Below are 20,981 nucleotides of genomic sequence, written 5' to 3'. Positions count from 1 at the left end.
ACTTGCTAGTAACCTTCATAAACTTTCACATGCGGGATTTATTCTTTAAAAAATATCCCATTTATCCCATCCCCACAAGAAAAGAAAGAAAAAGGGTAAAATGTGCTCAGTTTGAACAGAGCCATACGGAACCACTCACTGCTGAACAACATGGAAGCCTAGTTATGTGGCCAGTAGTAACTTCCTAAAGTGCATCTTTTCAAGATTTGTCTAATAATTCCAATCTCAAATGTAAAATACTTAACACAGACATGCAATAATAAAACTAAATCATTATAGTGTAAAGTTTTTAAAACTACTTTTAAAACTTTTGATTCACCAAAGAATACAGACATCAATCAGTAGGCATTTTCAGTCTCCAACAGTGCACGCTATGTGCGCTTGTTATTTGGCAAATCTTTTGGAGTCGAACAAAAATAATGCAGTCTAAACAATATTTCTCTGTCAAATATAATCGATTCCTCAGGCAAAGCAGTAAAGCGCAGAGAAGAATTAGATTTTGGGAAGCTTTGGTGCGTTGACCACAGGGTTTGCCTCCTCTAAGTGTCTCCTCCCTGCACTTTTGTAGTCGTAAGTGCAGCCATGAGCTTCTGCATAACGATGAGATGCACAGAAGTTGTTTCCACATCTAAAGCACAAAAAAACTTTATGTGAATAGTCACATTTCCTCAGAGGGCTCATCTCTTTAGCTTGACTTAAGGTGGACCAACAAAGCCCTCTGGATTTCCTCAGCAATTTCAGTACCAACAGTTCTCCCCCCCTTCCTCGCATCAGAATAAAGCCCCCCAAAATAATATGATAATTAATTGTTCATGAATGACAGCTATACATTTTATTGAAGTAAAAAAAATGAAAAGCTAGTACACATGTCTCTTGTGTTAGAAAACTTGAATTCTAAGAAATTAAGTCTAGCAAGGAAAATTAGGTGATACAGAAATTAGCTATTTAAGGCTGGGCATGGTTTGTGCTTTTAATCCCAGCAGGCGGCAGAGGCAGAACTTTGTGAATTCAAGGCCAGTCTGGTGTACATAGCAAGATCAAGGCCAGCTAGGGCAAATCACAAGACTCTGTCTCAAGACAAAAAACAAACAAACAAAACCTATAAACCAACAAAAAGCTATGCCATAAGAGAACTTAAAACACATGACCAGAAACAAAATAAGTTATTTTTATATGAACAGAATACAGGCCATAATTCTTTTCAATCTTTGTCCTCACACAAATGGAAGATATCAATGTTAATGAAAGACATACTTACAAAAGGAAATTATATATATAATTTATAAATATATATATATTTTATATATATATAATTTCCTTTTGTAAGTATATATATATATATATATGTTTTGAAATAACTGTACCAAATGTTAAAATGTATAGCAAACGAATTGCCAATTGGGTTCAGTTTTGTTCAGTTTACAAAAGATGGAGAGGGCTCTTCCAAGCATTATTAAAACAAATCAAGTGGCCTAAATGTCCTAGTTCAGTGACTGGTAGAGTGTCTACTTAGGCTTTTTGGAACCCGAAGAGTTATCTATCTCTCTCTGGCCAATTAGGAATTCATGTGAGAGCTGATATTAGAAGTCATCTGGATGTTATATAAAGCCATTTAAACGTGTTTTATTCTGTCTTATACCATGCTGAGTCCCCACAGAGAAAGCCTCTCGGCTTCTCCAGCTGGCCACCTGCCTGCATTCAAAGCTACTGGCCAGTCCTGTTTTCTTTCCACAAAGAAAACAATATTTCATTATTTTCTTCTTTGTTTGAAGAGGGGCTTTCACAGGTGGAAGGTGGTGGGTGCTTTCTCCTGTTTAGAGAAAGAACACCTTATTAGTACAAACATAAAAATTGTACTTTTGAACAGCTGCTAAGTATAACATTCTTGTCTTAGTATCAATCTATACAAATTTAATTTGTAATATTTTATATCTAAAATAATTTAAGAAATGAAGTGGCAGCAGATGTTTTTGCGTATCATGTTTCTACTAGCTAAAACCTGGATTTTTAACACAGATTTGTACACTTTTTGTACAAACCAATACCATTGTGATAACATCTAAGTATAATTGACTTAAATACAGCCCAGCAAACATTAAGGAGAATTATGAAAAATCCTATGTGATGAACCTTCTTGAAGCAATATAATCATCCTGTGTGTAAATATAAAGACACACCAAAATATCATGAAACTGATCTTTTACACAGCAGAGAGTAAATTTCACAACAAATAAACAAGTCATTTATTTTTTCAAAACTTTGATTACTTTTAAAATAACAGAATAAAGGCCTTAGCATGTAAAGGCAACCTGACTTCAGTAACTAAGTGATAGAAAAGAAAAAACTAATCCCAAAACTCACTAACTTCAACCATGGCATATGCCTGCCCTTATTCCTCAAAGACAAAAAAAGACAAAGATGGCCTGGCCCCTTCTCTCCTTCATGGGAGAGGTCCCTGTTGAGAGGGAAGTTGAGGTAAGAGGGGATAGATATGGTTGTATTTCATTGTATCCAAGCATAAAACCCTCAAAAATAAAGAAAAAAATTTTAAAAGAGATACTAAAACAATGTTTTTAAGTGTTTTAAATGCAAATTCCATTTGCATATGTTAGAAAGCCTCTGAACAATTTCTTTTCTTTTTGTTGTTTTGTTTTGTTTGTTTGTTTGTGTTTGTTGAGACAGGGTTTCTCTACATAGTCCTGGCTGTTTTGGAATGTACTGTGTAGACCAGGCTGGCCTAAAACTTAGAGATCTACCTGCCTCTGCTTCTCAAGTGCTAGGATTAAAGGTGTGTGCTACCATGCTTAGCTGTCTCTGAACATTTTAAATGTGTTATAATTATTTAAAATATATTATTAATAGTAAGTGGATATATTTAGCTTAATTCCATAGTGCTAGCTTTCCAAATATATTTACTAAATTCTATACCATTGTAACATTTAACGTTTTGGTTTAAAAACAGAAGCTTATAATGAAAGAAGTACATCATTAATTGCCAAGTTATGTAGTTTTAATATGCATCAAATGTTAATAAACTTTAGGTCTTAGGCAGAGAGGCTCAGAGCTGCTGTTCATAGTTGCTAATCAGAGCAATACAAGGACACAGAAATGTTTGGTAGTATTCAAAGGTCAAAGTAGAAAAACAGCAAGAACAAGAACAAGGAATGGGCAGGGTAGGCCACTGTCCATGGTGCATATTCTACATCACTGAGAAGGGGGTGGGAGGCTAATATTGATTTGTAATTAAAGTTTTGTGAAATTCTTTATGGGTTCATATTTTGGATTTTCAATAGGTGGATGTTTTACCTTTTCTTTTTTGAAAGCACAGACTGGGTGGTTGTAAGCCTAGTAAAATAAATCTGCTTTATTATCTATCTAAAAGGCACTCCTAGGTTTTACGTAAAGCTAGACACACAAAATTATCAACCAACTGAATGACCTGTAATCTAGTTAATGAAAGCTGATCCCTCAAATGCCATTAGAAATACCAAAACCATTCCACTATGCTAATAAAATCTCTACTTCTTAAAAAAACAGGGAGGGAACTGCTTATTGGTAGAGCACATGCTAAGCCTTCATATGACCCCATATTCAATCTCCAGTTCTCAAATAAATAGATGAAGAGGCTCTTATAAAGAACATGAAGATCTATTACAGAACGACAAATGGGAACTTACTGACTAGCAACTGGCTTTGAATCTCAGGCTTAGTATATTGTATAGTCTTTCCTAACTGACTTGGTTCAGTAGTCACATGATCATCCTTTCATTTCAGAATGCTTAGCTCAGGATTTTTCAGCTTTTTTCATTCAAGCGCTTCTATGAATATTCTCAGACAAAACACAGTTGTGACAAATAGAAGGCACAAAACTAGAATGGCAGTTATCTTCTGTGAGATGTGTCTGTGGATGCTTCTAGTCACTGATTGACAAACTATGCATTAGTCATCTACTGCATGCTAGGAGCCATTACTACTATGTGCCATTCTGGGATTCTTTTCATTGGTATTGAAAGCTAACTTTCCAGAGTCATTTCCTGGGCATTTATCACTTTAAGCATTCCCCTGGATAAAACAGCATCCATAATCCCCTCTTCCAGTAAAATGCTACTTGTCCTGTAAGACATTATCCACTGACTACCCTTCTCTAGACTCTCTCATCCATGTGTCAAACACAAAGTGAGGTAACACTCCAGTGCTGAGCTGCCTTTCCCAACAGGATGAAAAGTATTTGGAATAGCTAACTTCTTTCATGTTTCCTACCTAATATTTGATCTAATGTAATAATCATTCACCTAACAGAAATCCAAAGGCTGATAAATTAATGTGCCAAATGCAAGCTTGATAGCCAGCTGTCTGAAGCTGATGACTAGAACTAACACAATGGGTAGAATCTCTAAGGGAAGCATGATGGTGAAGAGAATATGCTAATGAACTTATAATTTACTTTAAAGATACACAGACCCCTCCAGGTACCCAGGATGACAGCATTATTACTCTGAGAGGAAACAGCAGCAGGTGTCATAGGTTCTACTTTGAGGAATCATGGATGTTGGCAGCTCTTGATGCCTTAAACACAAATTAGATCACCAACAAAAATGTCATATGGGGACAGAAAGGATTGTTACAAACAGTACAGAAGAAACAGATTTCTAATAAATGGGTTGGGGTACAGCTTGCTGGGGTACAGCTTGACTTTGATCCCCACCAACACAAAATAAACAAAACCCTAGCCAAGAAGAAAAAAGCAAATAAAAACAAACAAACAAACAATCTATAATAATGTACTGCTCCATAGTTAAAGAGGGACCTGGGATATAATATGGTGGTGAACCATGTGCTTAGCAGGAACAAGGTCCTGAGTTTGGTCATAGCACCATGCAGCAAGTAAAAGGGGATTGGGGGGCTAATGAAAGAAAAAAAACCCTGCTGGGTCTGAGCTCAGCAGCAGTGTCAGAAGAGCAGCAAGCAATGGAAGGCAAACGTGCTGGGAGCGTAGGCAGGTGGGCAGGGATGACAGCAGCCAACTCCACAGAGGCTGATGATGCAGGCAGGACAGATCTGAGTGTGTGTCAGGGGAAATAACACTTCTAAAAGAAAAGAGGATACATGATAGTCACCACAACAGAGCCCTGCTGTCATGAACACAAACATGTAGACTAATGGACTAGAAACGCATAGATCAGAAATACAGCTTTACTTCATATATGGTCAAAAAATTTTCAAGAGATTTGCCAAGACCATTCAGTGGGGAGTAACAGTCTTTTCAACAAATGAAGGTTAGAACAACTGCCCAAGAGTAAAATTGATACTCTGTGAGTGAGTCTGTCCACACGGCAGCCACCCAGCTCTGCTTGCATCGTGTACTCTCCTGTAGCCCTGGACACCAGGTATTAGCCCCACCCACCCAAACCCTACTGCCAGCTATCCACCCATCAGGCCACCCTGGAACCTCATGGCATCCTGCACCCTAATCAGTTAGGACATCAAGAGGGTTATAAATGAGTATCAGAATGAAGACTATGAAAACACACCTAATTGAGATAATAAAGATAATTCAAAACATGAAAATAGACCTTAATAAAAAGAGCATCTCTGAAGAAAAGTCAAGCTAAAATAAAAATCCAAACTAAAAACTTGGAAAATAAAACAAAATAATCATAGGAAAGCCTTATCAATATGTTAGGCCAAGTGAAATATAGAGTATCGGATGTTGAAGACACAGTAGAGTAGACGGATCATCCAGTCAAAAAAAGTGTTAAATTTTTTGTTTGTTTTTTTTGGGTTTTTTTTTGAGACAGGGTTTCTTTGTGTAGCCCTGGCTGTCCTGGAACTCACGCTGTAGACCAGGTTGGCCTTGAACTCAGAAATTCGCCTGCCTCTGCCTCCCAAGTGCTGGGATCCAAAGGCATGTGCCACCACACCTGGCTCAAAGTGTTAAATTTTAAAATAAACAAATGAACAACCTAGAAGGTGGCATGGGAGGGGGGGAGGAAGGGAGGGAGGGAGGGAGGGAGGCATGCTCTTGCTGCTTGAGGACGGCAAGAGAGCTAACGAGGAGACCATGAGAGTGGGAGAGCTGAGCCTGCACCTTGCCTGGACAGCACAGTAAAGCTGGCCATTGACAAAGGGATAGGTAAGCCACCCCTAGAACATAAGAGCACGAGAGCTGAGCCTGCCTTTTGACAGCTGCAGCACTGGGTGACCTAGCAGGGGCAGTGCTGGAGAGCTTGCCCTGGTGGTGTAGGCACAGGAGAGCTGGCAAGCTGATCAACTCAGCTACCTCCCAGGCCTAGATCCAGGGTTTTGAGTTGGGCCACCACAACATTTACCCTATCTGTGATCTGGTAGAGTGTGGGAAAGGGCTGGCCTTGCAGATCTAAAGCTGCAGGATCTCCATGACACAGGGCAACAACAGGATATCAGAGAGGAGTCCCCATGAGGATCCAGTATTGATAGTGTAGCAGAAGCCAGAGGCCTTGAAATAGACCAATGACTCATTGCAATGAACATTTGTAAGTAAGGATGTATGGACAATGGGCTATACTGTGAGTCCATGTCAAGATTTTTTTTTTTTAATTCTATCTTGTCTTAGTTAGAGTTTTACTGCTGTGAACAGACACCATGACCAAGCCAACTCTTATAACAGACAACACTTTAACTGGGGCTGGCTTAAGGTTCTGAGGTCCAGTCTATTATCACCAAGGCAGGAAGCATGGCAGCATCCAGGCAGGCATGGCACTGGAGGAGCTGACAGTTCTACATCTTGTTCCGAAGGCAAACAGGAGAAGACTGGCTTCCAGGAGGAAGGTCTCTCAAAGCCCACCCCCCACAGTGACACACTTCCTCTACCAAGGCCACATCTACTCCAACAAGGCCACACCTTCTAATAGCACCACTCCCTTGGATCAAGCATATTCAAACCACCACATATCTTCTTTTCTCTTGAGGGGGAGGTTGCAAGGACAAAGAGTGGATACAAGGGACAGAGAGATGAGTGGGACTGAGGTGCATGATATGAAATTCACAAAGAATCAATAAAAAGTTTTTTAAAAAAAGAAAAATCAAAATCAGAGCTGAAATTAATGAAATAGAAATGAAAAGAACAATCAAAAAGTAACTGGAATAGTTATTTGAAAAGATTAACAATATTGACAAATCTTTAGCCAACATAATCAAAAGAATCAAATTCATAAAACCAGAGATTGAAAGACAAATATTACAAGATATTGAAGAAATTCAACCTTCAAAATCTATAGCTTACTAAAATGAAAGATAAAAGAAATGGATAAATTTCTCTATATAAATACTCTACAAAAATGAAATCAAGATGCAGCAATTTAAATAGACATAGAACAACCAATGACATTTAAGCAGTTAAAAGTTTCCAAATGAAAAGGCCCAGGGCCAAATGGATAAAAGGCAAATTTTTACCAGATCTTCAAAGACAAACTAACAACACTCACATTATGCCATAAAATATAAAAAAGCAATTTAAATGAATCTTAAGGCAGGACTTTAAAACAGCAATTATGGCTATGTCCATAAACCTTAAGAAGAATATAAATAAATGCAAGAATGAAAACTATAAAAAATGCAAACTTTAAATAAAATAATAAAAAAACAAGTGAAATATGAACACAGAATTAGAATCAAGAATTAAAGAAAATCCAACATTCTTTGTTGATAAAAAGTCCTGAAGAGGGCTGGTGAGATGGCTCAGATGGTCCAGAGTTCAAATCCCAGCAACCACATGGTGGCTCATAACCATCCTTAACAAGATCTAACTCCCTCTTCTGGAGTGTCTAAAGACAGCTACAGTGTACTTACATATAATAAATAAATAAATCTTTTTTAAAAAGTCCTGAAGAGGCTGAGAATACACAGAACCTGCCTCAACATAATACAGGCAGTTTACAGGAAGCTCACAGCCAACACCAATCTAAAAGAAAAGAACTCAAAGCATTTCCACTAAGCTCAGGAACAAGATAAGGCTCTCTCCCTACCTATTCAATACAGTACTTGAAGTCATAACTAGAACAATATGACAACTGATATATATCTTTACTTGTAGATGATATGATTTTATATAGAAAAGACCTTGAAAACCCTACCAGGAAACTTCTACAGCTGATAAACACTTTCAGCAAAGTAGCAGGATTCAAAATTAATATTGGATTTGGTAGTCATTTCTTGGCTATTATGTCAAAGGCTGAGTACCAATGGAGGTATAGACAAACTCGAGTTGATTAAAATTAAGCTAAAAACTTGTACTTCAAAAGATGTTTTCTTTTGTTAAGAGAAGTTTTCTTACATCTATCTATTAATTTTCTCTGGGCGGGGGCACACATGTGGATGGCAGGGGAAACTTCCAGGAGCTGATTCTCCCCTTCAACCACATGGGTCCTGGGGCCTGAACTATGACCGTAAAGCTTGGCAGATAGTGTTTTTACCTGCTGAACCAGCAAGCTGACCCTCAAAAGATGTTTTCAAAAGAATAAAAAAAAATTAGGGGCTGGTGAGATGGCTCAGTGGGTAAGAGCACCGACTGCTCTTCCGAAGGTCCGGAGTTCAAATCCCAGCAACCACATGGTGGCTCATAACCATCCGTAACAAGATCTGACGCCCTCTTCTGGAGTGTCTGAAGACAGCTACATTGTACTTATATACAATAAATAAATTAATCTTTAAAAAAAAAATTAATAGAGTAAGGAGGTCAATAAAAAACAAACATAGAAATATGATAGAAATATGTATTTCCCTGAAGACAAATATGTGTCCAATAAGCACATTATGCAAATGGTATCACTAATTAGGGAATGCATATCACTCATTATTACAGAAAAACAAAGAACACAGCAATATATCATCTCATATTCATTCCAATAACAAGTAAAAAACCAGCAAAAGCCTAAACTAGCAACCAGAGTGCAGACAGCCTGTGGGAGGCTACAGTTAACACACAGTTAGTGGGACTAAAACATGACACAGAAAAGCAACATAGTGAGTCTTTAAAACTAAACAGCTTTACTTTCATCATATATACCCAAAACAATTGAAGGGATATTTGCTACATGCATAGTCACAGCAGTATTGTGACAGCTAAAATGTGGACTCCACGCATGTGTGCACTATGTATGAGTGGATAAGCAATCTTTAGTCTATGTGAACGATGGGGTGTTGTGAGCTTTACAAAGGAATTCTGATACACGTGAACCCTGAAGATCTTATCAGTAAAATATAATCCTAAGAAGATAAATATTACATGTGAGGTACTTAAGTCATAAACTGTGGAGATAAGAAATAAAATAATTGCCTGAGACTGTAGGTGGGTAGAAATGAGAGATGGTGAATTTTTGTGGCACTATGGTTGTATGTTTTGACACCTTTAGAACAAGCTCTCACTATAATGCTCAAACTACTTTTTAAGTGCATGTAATCCTCCTGCCTCAGTTTCCTAGTCTCAGCCTACCCAGAAGTTACAACTATAGGTATATGCCACCCAGCTTGCCCACCAAGAAGTTAAATAGCCAATTAATTAAAACCTTTAGTCTGGCAAAGGGAAAAGCTACAGAGAACTAATAATGGATGTGTCATGGCTACCTAACATGGGAATGTACACAATGCTATGAGCCTATACATTAAAAAGGACTAAAATCCAGGGTTGGTGGTCCATACGTGGAATCTAGTATCTGAAAGATTGAGGCACAATGGTCTTGGATTTCAGGCCAGCCTAAGCCACATAGTAGGACCCTGTCTCAAAAACACAGACTGATGAGCAGGGCACAGTGGCACAGAGGCAGAAACAGCCCAATGGACGTTCAAGGGCACCCTTAGTCTAGGCTACACAGGGAAGACTTCTTATGCGAACTTTACCACAATGAAAACCCTTTTAAAATGTAAACAGATATATCAGTACTTTATACGCTTAGGCCTCGCAAAGAGAAGGGAAGCAAGTCCTATGTGTCTCTTAAAAAACTAAGTCCACAACATGGCAAACCTTTTTACAACTCCAGAACTACAGAGAGCACATCCTGGATGAGTTTACTGCCACTGGTCTGAGTATTAAAACACAAAAGGAGGAGATATTAAAGTCTTGCTTCCTTCCAAGGCATCTTCAGTGTGCTACCACTGGAAGAAGAATGTGTTAGAGCCATTTCTGCTACTGTGTACAGAAAGGGCTGGGCCTAGAGACTATCCTTGCCTTTGTTCAGAAATAATAAATTCATCAAAAAGAACTCCTTACCACTCCCCCTTGATATCAGACCAAATTGAAACACTCCTCAGGGTCCACCCAGCAGCCCACTGCAGCTTTACAATGGCCAGCCTCCAGTGAAGAGGTTAATTCTTCTATAATGCTGTCTCTTCACAGAGACATGAAATACCAACTTGAGATTGTTTATTCCTCTTGCAGTCAGGTCACACACTGTTTTCTGGAATGAATCATTTGGGGGTGTCTACCCTGTTCATACCACAGAGAACTCTCTATGTCCCCTTGAGAACGCAGTGTGGTATGCTGTGATGTGGCTTACCTATTCTCTTCCCCGCTGCTGCATTACTTCCACTCATTCCAATACCTCGGGCAGACTACAATTAAAACACAGAACACCTGCTGAGGTGAGTCAATGCAGATCAGGTCACCAAGCATCAAATACTTTAGGATTCTATTACTAAAATGTAGGTGGGCACCTAGTGTATATCATGTGCTCTATTTCTGTTTAGAGTCACTTGGAACCTAATCTCACTTCTTGTGCTTACTATTTATCCATAAAAGAATAAAATTTGGTGGCTTAGATAAGACTCTGGATACTGGGAAAGCCTTACTGAAACTATATAAGACTGAAAACTACAGAGCACTAGTGAGCATGGCAGTGATGGCTGTAATTCTAGCACTCAGGAGCTGGAAGCAGGACCAGATTCAGGGTCATCCCCGAAGTCCCAGGTCAGCCTGAGCTACATGAGAAACCTGTCTCAAACAATGAAAAAAACAAGCATCAAATAGATTTCCTACAAATTAGACAAGTATTTTAGTGAAATTTATGGGAAAACAATTCAATTGTAAGCATTTTTATTTATATAAATAAAACTTTTAACTTTGAAATAGTCATTCTGTATAGGACTAACTAGAAGAACAAACTGAAAAGAGAATACTTACTAGAAAAAAATCTGTAGGTTCTGACTGGGGAGAACTTTTCCTAATGTTTTCATCCTGAAAATGCTGGAAGTTTGTAGACAACCCAATTCCAGAGGACCGAAGCCTGCATGCCCCATGTGTGCTATGCAAACTGTCTCTGCTTGCACTCTGTGCCAGTGAAGCCAAAAAGCCATTATTGTTTACACAACCAACAGGCTCTTTGGAAGCTTTATTAGCCATTTCTGTAATATCTCGGGCTTCTACTTTAGAAATAACATCAGATCTTTTTCCAGGCGAATCGACTTTAACACCACGGAAGCGAGCAGTCCTAGAGAAAGAAGAATCTGCTATGGTTCGAATGTCCAATTCCCGCAGGGTGTTTTGTGAAGTAGATGCTGAGGGGTTGCCTGACTCAAAACATTTTGACTGTCTCTGTGGCTTCACCAGAGAATTATGTAGTGACACTGGTGCAGCACAGAGAAGAGGTGACAGGAGTCTGTTCTTGTGAGAGGTTGGCTCTCGGTGGTTAAGAACTGCATTGTCTCCTGGCTCACTGCTCAGCACTCTTGCCACGTGGCTCAGAGGCTGCTCCGCTGCCCTCAGTCCTCCATCACCTTTAGTGAGTGGGAACTCTGGAGTTACCTTCCCTAACCCTTCTACACCACTGCTCTGCTCAGCACCATTTCCTTCTGCAAATGGAGCAAAAGCACCTACTTCTGGCAGGAACAACTCATCAGCTACACATTCTTCTGACCGTGGAAATAAGACATCATCCTCATTATTAGATAACAAGTTTCCTGAAAGGTGCTTGGTCCGCCTAGACAGGGATGATCCAAGATGAAGAAGAGAATCTGCGAGCTCTTTGTCACTTTCCAGTTCTCTATGGGTCAACTGAGGAAGTAGTCTGATACTACTTGTGGAGTGAGACAGCATGTTAATCTCCCAATTGTCATCATCCTTCAGCAGCTCATTCCTGAGAGATGACACTGGTCTATCGGCAGGGGCCTGAGCTGCAGGACTTGGACCTGCATTCCTGGATGTTTCAGGGAGATATGCATTCCCAGAAGGTAAACAAGACTGCCCAATATGAGGGAGGACTCTTAGCAATCTGTGCCGGGCTGCTGCTGTAGAACTGCTGGTTGGCCGAGGAGCTATAGGTGGGCGAGGTTTTACCTTGACAACTTTCTTAGGCTATAAGGAAAGAGTGCACATGTAATTCCTCAACATAGTTATTTCCATCCATCAGCAATAATCAGTGGAGAAAACGTTACTTACCATATTGCCATTCTGTTACCTCAATTTATAGTGCTCAAAAAAGCTGGGTGTGGTGTCACACCTATAATGCTAGCACTTAGGAGGCTGAAGCAAGATGTATGTCATAAGTTTGAGGTCAGCCTGCCTGGTTTACAGAATCCATTCCATGCCAGCCAAGGCCACAAGATGAGTCTTCTCAATACAAACCAACAACAATGAAATGCTTTAAAATATTAAAAATCTTAAGATTATGACTGAGAAAGGTTTGTTATATTACTTTATTAAGTATAATTTTCTGTAGATGTTAAAGAAAAATGATTTTGTTTTATTTTCCTCACAATTAATTCTTTCCAGGGCTTTTCTTAAGAAGATGTTGCTTATGTGATATGGCATTCTTCCTTGTAAGCTGACTGTGTGGATGTGTGGAACTCAGAAAGAAAGCTAAGCAAACTAACGCGTGACTCAGAAGGCTGTCCTGTCCTTTTGATGGCTTCTGTGGACTTGTGTTTCAGGAAGGGTTCCCCCCTAAGGGTTCCCGTCACAGTAGCAGTTGTGCCTCAGCTACTTCCATGGCCAAAATGGTTTCTACTGAGCATCTCCTTTTCTTCTGAGTCTGAATGTACAGATCCATACCTGGCAGTGGGTACATATAGGAACAAGAAAAGATCCTTTCACTAAAATGGAAAAAAATTCCTCATGCAGAGTCACTAATGGAGTCCCCTGAGAGGAGATTTCACATGTGTTATCACAGCTCCCTGACAGAGAACTCAGGGATTACAGAAGTGCAATATCACACGCAGCTTTTCAGGTAATATTCAAAGAGTACATCAAGTCATGACCCCAACTAAGACAAAATGAACCAAAAAATTATAAGCTAGTCAAGCTTAGAAATAATCAGTTAAAAAAAAAAGAAAGAAATTCAGAATGAAAATTAAACCATAAGATGCCCAAAGAAAACCAGATCCAAGGAGACATTAATCAATGTCTATGAATTAATCAAAGAAAAGGTATAAAAACATCCAAAAATGAAAATAAAAGAATTTAAAAAGATAACAAAACATAGTTACTATAAAATGAAGTTCCAACACTAGGCTGATTGCAACAAGAGCCTGATATAACTGTCTCCTGTGAGACTCTGCCAGTGCCTGGCAAATACAGAAGTAGATGCTCACAGTCATCCATTGGATGGAGCACAAGGTCCCCAATGAAGGAGCCAGAGAAATACCCAGGGAGCTGAAGGGGACTGAAGCCCCATAGGAGGAACATCAATATGAACTAACCAGTACCCCCAGAGCTCTTTGGAACTATACCGCCAATCAAAGAAAACACATGGTAGAACTTGTGGCTCTATATATGTAGCAGAGGATGGCCTAGTCGGTCATCAATGGGAGGAGAGGCCCTTGGACCTGTGAAGGCTCTATGACCCAGTATAGGGGAATGCCAGGGACAGGAACGGGAGTGGGTGGGTTGGGGAGCAGAGGAAGGGGGGGGATAGGGGATAGGCAGCTGCAGATCAGCGTTAAAGCCTAAATGTCTCCTATCTGAATAAACCATCACTTGACAAACTACAGAAACGATCCCTCAATGTGCTCTTAAATTATCACTTGGTTTTTTTTCTTAAGTTTTAGAGTTCTAAAAATTCAGTACTTAGAAATCTAACTTTCCTTTCCTTTCTTTTCCCTCTCCCTCTCCCTCTCCCTTTCCCTTTTCCTTTCCTTTCCTTTTGCCTTTCCCTCCTTTCTCACCTTTCCCTCCTTTCTCCTTTCTCCCATCTTTCTCCCTTTCTCCCTTTTCCTTTCCTTTCCTTTCCTTTCCTTTATTAAGATATTTATTAAGAATTTATTAAGATATGCAGCTCACCAAAAGTTATGGGGAAAGTTTAGCTAAAAGACTCTTAGCAACCATGTCATCAATACTAAAACATCAGTAGGGATATGGATAGAAAATTATTTTGTGTTGCATTTTCTTTAAGAGTAGAACTGCTGTTCATCTAAACAATGGGGACAGAATGGAGAAAAGAGAAAGCCAACTAAGTTTTAAGACTGTCACTTAGCTATAGCATGCAGGAGGCAAAGGGGTCAGATGGAGCTGACATCTGAAAAGCAAACGTTAAAGAGCAGTCCAGCAGCTAAGTGATGCTGCTGCTGCACGCCTTTAAGGAGGATCTCCGTGAGTTCAAGGACAGCCTGGTCTATAGAACTCAAGGCAACCAGGCTACACAGAGCAACCCTGTCTCAAAAAAGAAAACAAAAAAACAACCAATAAAACTAAACAAACAAACAAACAGCCAACAATCCAGGACAGCAAACATCATTCCCTGACCTCTGTGATGAGCACAACAAAACTGCTACAGATACTTGTCAACTCACATAGTAAGTGCTCCCTTAAGATGAACAAACCTGTCATGATTTTTATGGATCATGGTTCTCATTCCAGAAGAAACCAAACTGATAAAACAAAAAACAAACAAACAAAAAAAAAAAGGAATCATCTCATCTCTAAGCAATCAATCAATAGAATAGATCTTATAGATACCTGTCAAACTTTTACTCTGAAGTTAATAGAATAAACTATCTTTTGAATATATATTGGACACACATGGGAAATATCAGATCTCTACTAATTAAATTCTAAACATTAGAACTGTAAATGATACTGTCTGATTTCCAGGCAATAAAACTAAAAATTAAACACAATGAAAAGCCAAAAAAAAAAAAACTTTTGCCACTAAAACTTACCTAAATCTACTCAACCACTTTGGGGCTAACAAGGAAGTTCTAAGCTGATAAATTGACAATATTACCAATTGCCATAATGTTTCTACTGTATAAAGAATACAACTTTGTGTGACATTTATGTCAAAGCAGTGTAAACTATATCGAATTATAGTGTAACTCAGATGAATTAAAACTGAGGGATAATTTACAAAACAATGTGCTTCTACTCCTTAAACTATCTACTATGACTGTCACTTGTGTACCCACTACTGAGCCCACCAGGCTCCAATGAACAAGTCCAAACTCATGGGTCATAGACAGCCCCAATTAAACTCAGGGGTTACAACACAAAATGGACACAGGAGATTTGTGGGTATGAGGGAGATTGGACAGGAAAGGTAGGGAAAGAAGGGAGGATTACTAGGCATCGTGTACATGTGCCAAATTATCTAAGAATAAATTGTGTGTGTGTGTGTGTGTGTGTGTGTGTGTGTGTGTGTGTGTTTGTGTGAAGCCAAAGTCCCAAAGGGGTATTTGTAACCATGGCATCTACAAGTCCACTGTTAAGTGAATGAATGAACAAATCATGGTATATAAATGCAGTCTAAAAAGAAAGGAGATTCTGACATGTGCTGTACCATGGGTGAACCTTAGAGATGTCATACTAATTAAATAATCTAGCCACAAATACTCTATTTACCTTATTACAGGGTCTACAGTAGACAAATTCATAGAAATGGGACATGGAATGGCACTTGTCAGAGGTTGAAGGGAGGGGACTAGGAAGTTGGTCTTAAGGAATACCAAAAAAAATTTTTTTAAGAAAAGATCTGAAGACTAATTGAACTAAGATGAAAACATACTTAACACCACTAACAGGGTTACATTTGAAGATAGTTAAAAGCTCCCATGGTTGCACATCCCTGCAGTACTGACATACAGGAGATAATAGAGAGAAGAAATTTATGAGTTCAAGACCAGCCTTAACTACATAGTGGGTTTGCCAGGTTATGGGAGATTCTGTTAACTAAATAACTAAATAAAATGGATAGTAAATATTATATATTTCACCATTATTTAAAATAAAAATAAGTTAAAATACTAAGTAAGTGATAGTATCCTCTGTGAAATTCATTCAATCTTTTTGTACAACAGAAGAGAAAATTGAAAATCACTTCCCTTTGATGAATAAAACTCCTAAGGAAAATATTTAGAAACAAACAAAAAAAATCACAACCAAGAGTGGGTCATGTCAACAATATAAAATTATTTCATATTCCTAAAAAGTCACCTAGCCTGAATTACCAGAATTGTCTTATCCAATGTGTAATCTATTTCAACTTTTCTATTTCTTCTTTGACCTATGAGTTTCTCAGAAGTGTTTTATTTAGAAATTTAATCTTTTTCCAGATATACATTATTGATTTCCAATTTTATTCTTTGTAAACCAGAGCATTTTTGATTATTTGAATCTTTCTGAAATTTATCAGAATTTATTTTTTGTATTAAGTACTGTATTTATTTTTGTTTTTCTTTTCTTTATTTTTTTGATAAATGTTCTAATGTATCCCCTTTAAAGGTAATGCATATTCTATTTTGAGTGAAGCACTGTGCAATACCAGCTGTACCACGTGAGTTGATAATGTCCTCAGGTCACTCAGAAACCTCTCCAGTTCTCTGCTCTACCTGTTCTGCTAAGAGTGGAAGTCTTTGAAGATAAGCATGCATCTATTTCTTGTAGGTTTTGCTTCATATATTTCACAGTTCTATTTCTACATAAACAAAAATTATAATGTAACTTTTTTGGTCAATTGTTCATCATATGATTAAAAATAAGATCTTTACACACACTTATTTCAAAAAATCAGATGAATTATAGATTTAAACTAGAAAGAAATAATCATCTCAGAGATTTGGAGAAAACTATAAAAGCATTACCTTCACAATCCTGTGACAGGAAAGTGTGTCATAAAAATTATTAAATACTAATCATAAAAGCAAAACTGCCAAATTATAATACACTAAAATTAACAATATGCATCAAAAACAGGTGAAAGAGCATGCCATGGCGTATTAGAAACTGCAAGCCATCCATCTGACAGAGACCTTATATCACCTTATATCACCTTATATCACCTTATATCTGCTTTGAGACGGGCCTCATGTCACCCAGACTACATGCAAGCATGCTACACTGAGACTGACTCTGGACTTGGATGACATTGCCTTCACCTCCCGAGGCCAGGGATTACATGAGTACATCATTACACATTTTAAATGTCTATAAGCCAATAAACAAAAGCAAGGTAACCTAATTTTAAATTGAGCAAAATATGTGGCAATGCACAAAAAAACAGAATTTTAACTAAATTTAGAATCAACACTTTTAAAGTAAACATTATTCATTATAAGAAAAATTAAACAAAAGGTAATACAGGATCCTAAGAATGGTTAAGATGAAAACATGGTTTTTTATGGTTAAGTGGTGACTGAACATGTGGGCAAAGATGGGGCCCAAACCGGAACTCTCCTGCTAGTGTCAGAGTCTGACCTGCCTCTAAACCTATGCAAACCATCACTGTAACTTCTGTTTGTTTGTCTGTTTTGAGACAGAGTCTCACTATGTAGCCTAAACTGGCATAGAACTTATTTAGGCAGGCCCTAAAACACATGATCTTCTCCCTACACTGCACAAGGATGCTGTGACACTCATTAAGTACCTGGTTATACGGCATAGAACAAGTTACCTTTCCTATGACTCTAAGGTTCCTGCTAAGTATATAATCCAAAAAATAGTGTGTATCCATCAAAGAATGTATAAGCATACTCCAAGTGGTCCTGTTAATAAAAGCCGTAACTCGTGTCTGAAGACATTTATAGTGTACTCATATACATAAAATAAATAAATCTTTTTAAAAAATATACCATAAAGCCATAACTCAGACACCTGAATGCTTATCATAGAAAAAAGAAACAAAAGAGATTCACAATGTAGTTTAATTAATATTAAAAATAAATTTAAAGGAATTTTTACATTTTATTTTGAAGAAAATAGACCAGAACTTTATAAAAGGCTGTACTGTCTGTTTCTATTTATATAAAGTTTCATAGCAGGCAAAACTTAGTTGTGGGAATATATATATATATATATATATATATATATATATATATATATATATATTCTTTATTTTAGGAAAGGTTATGAAAGAATTTTTTTATAGAAAGAGGTAGGGGAATGAGGTGTGGCCATGCATTCCTTTATCCCAGCACTCAGAAGGCAGAGGCAGAAGGATCTCTGTGAGTCTGAAGCCAGCCTGCTCTACACAGTAAGTTCCAGGACAGCCAGGCACACACATTGAGAGCCTACCTCAAACAAACAACAGAAGAAAAAAGAAAGAAAAAAAGGAACTACTTTGAGTTATGTCTAAGTAAGTGCATTTATCTATAAAACTTCATCAAGTAGAGCCCGAACGTTACTATTGTTATTTTTAGGGGTGGTTTGCCATGGCGTGCACGGGGAGGTCAGAGGGCAGCTTTGAGAAGTCACTTCTCTCCTCCTACCTTAGTAGGATCGGCCCTAAGGCTGCAGGTCTCCGTTGCAAGGGCCCTACCTTGCTGATCCATCTGGCCTGGCTCCAAACATTACTTTAAGACTTTGTGTATGTTATATGGGGAGGCACTAACAGAGTGAAGAGAAAGGAATAGTGCAGTTGTGTGGGATGGGGGAGAGAGCAGAAATGAAGAGAGACAGACAGAGAGACAGACTTACATCCAGAAACAAAAACAGCTGTCAAGAATACGGAAGACTGAATTCTCACCCAATGCCCTCACTCGGGGATGACGTTAGAAAACTGCCAGTGTCTACTAAAGTCAAATGGGTAAATATCCTCTAGGCATGGTGGGCACATACCTAGAATCCAAACATTCAGGAGACTAAGGCAGAAGGATTGCTGGGAGTTCATGGCAGGTCTGGGCTATATACTAAGTTCTGGACCAGCTTAGGCTGTGATGTGCCTCTCTCAGTGTCTGTAGATCTTGAAATCACATTTTAAAATAATTATTAAAAGATTAAGCTATCTTTTGGTACCCTTTCCAAATTATACCTATGACATTTTAAGGATGAATTATGCTAAGTATATATAAAATAACCCTTTCAGGTGTGTTCTGAGACTAAAAATCTTAATATTCATTTGTCATATCTTAATAAATAAGTTGAGGCCAGAAACATGAACTGAGTAATATTTTATCGTTTTCCACAGTTACCAGCAGCCCTCAGTGCTGGAGCCCTGCCAGTGTAAGGGAGAGAAAAGCTTGGCCAAGAGCCAACAGCTTCACCTTTTTGCTGAGGTTCATGTTCTCCATCTTAGCCTTCAGCAGCTTCATCTTATTCATAGTTATAGAGTTCTCGATGATCTGTTGCCCGGAAGGAGAAGGCTCGGCTTCTTCATCCTCATCTGTATACAGATTATACACAGAGCCACCGCTGCAAGGGAAACGGTGAGTGCTTAGAACATGCGTGCTAGCTACCTGCCGAGGAGCCTATACACAAAGTCCTATGTACAGCAACAACTATAGGTCCTACCAGGTGTGAGATGCTAACTCTATTTTGTCATTGTAAATGAACAAAATTAATTTGAAAGCATGTCTTTGCCCAAACTGGTCTCAAAAGTGATACCTAGCTGAAGATAGCCTTGCTCTCTCTTCTGATCCTCCTGCCTCCACTTTCTGAGTGCTGGCCATGCCACCCACACCAAGTTTTATGTAGTTCTAAGGGTTGAATCTAGGGCTCTGTGTGTACGAGGCAAGTGTGCTATGTATTGAGTTCCATATCCAGCACATTCAAAACACATTTTGGAGGTTAGGGACACCATTCAATGGGTAAACTGTTTGCCTTGCAAACACAAGTACTCAAGTTCAGTTCCCAAAACCAAAGGTAGCAAACTGGCTTGTTTGCAATCTTAGCACGGGGAAGGCAGGGACAGGCGCATACCTGAGGCTCACTGGTCTGCACATCCACCCTGCCCATAGTTTCAAGGCAAGACTCTATCTCAAAACAGAGGGTGGACAGCTCCTGACAAACAAACCTGATGTCTACTTGTGGTCTCTGCACGCAAGGGCACACATAAACTTACACTAACACACAAGTACACACACACGCGCGCGCGCGCACACACACACACACTTCTTAGGAGAAAACAACTGGGAGAGCGTTGCATCACTACTTGACACTGCTGAACTGCTCCAAGGTCTCTGCAGGCAGCTCCCTGACAGCACTGCTGGCTCTGCTCTGGGTGCTTGCTCTATCAGGAACTCCTCACAGACTGTTTCTTTACAAAAACATACAAGGCAGATATTATATCCCCTTTTATTAATGCAAAACTGCAAGAAAGAAATGATGGGCCAACAACATGGTTCGGGGAGGAAAGGAGCTTGCTGCTAATCCTGATCACCTGAGGTCAATCCAAGCACTCATCCAGTGGGAAGAGAAAGGTGTCTTTTGTCTGGAGAAGTATGCAGTGGTATGCACATCCTCACTCCCAGCACTAATGAACGAAATGTAAACAATTAAAGCCCAAAGTGGCGACGCAACTTTTAATCCCAGCACTCAGAAGGTGGAAGCAGGTGGATCTCTGAAAGTTTGAGGCCAGGCTAGTCAATATAGTAAGCTCGAAGCCAGCCAAGGCTTTATAGTGAGATGCTGTCTTAAAAAAAATAATAATAATAATTAATGTTTTAAAAATAATATTTCTAGCCGGGCGTGGTGGCGCACACCTTTAATCCCAGCACTCGGGAGGCAGAGGCAGGAGGATTTCTGAGTTCGAGGCCAGCCTGGTCTACAGAGTGAGTTCCAGGACAGCCAGGGCTATACAGAGAAACCC

At 38.9% G+C, this 20,981-nt stretch overlaps 1 protein-coding gene across 7 annotated transcripts in view; it reads right to left on the bottom strand.

Annotated features, from left to right (window-relative positions):
• Window positions 1-352: 352 nt before the first annotated feature.
• Window positions 353-20,981, bottom strand: part of Zfand4 (zinc finger AN1-type containing 4) — a 56,999-nt gene continuing 36,370 nt past the window's right edge. For 6 of the 7 annotated variants that reach the window (XM_021190862.2, XM_029535617.1, XM_029535616.1 and 3 more), the window contains 5 exons: window positions 19,438-19,585; window positions 11,153-12,322; window positions 10,530-10,584; window positions 1,693-1,810; window positions 353-628 (listed from right to left, as the gene is read on the bottom strand). In XM_021190862.2, coding sequence (XP_021046521.1) covers window positions 493-628; window positions 1,693-1,810; window positions 10,530-10,584; window positions 11,153-12,322; window positions 19,438-19,585 — 1,627 coding nt within the window. In that variant the 3' untranslated portion in view covers window positions 353-492. The remainder of the gene's footprint in view (window positions 629-1,692; window positions 1,811-10,529; window positions 10,585-11,152; window positions 12,323-19,437; window positions 19,586-20,981) is intronic. The other variant, XM_029535618.1, reaches the window with a different exon arrangement.

Source organism: Mus pahari, chromosome 2 (assembly GCF_900095145.1).
Source record: "Mus pahari chromosome 2, PAHARI_EIJ_v1.1, whole genome shotgun sequence".
In the NCBI taxonomy this organism is placed as follows: domain Eukaryota; kingdom Metazoa; phylum Chordata; class Mammalia; order Rodentia; family Muridae; genus Mus; species Mus pahari.
This window is presented reverse-complemented; position numbering and strand designations above follow the sequence as displayed.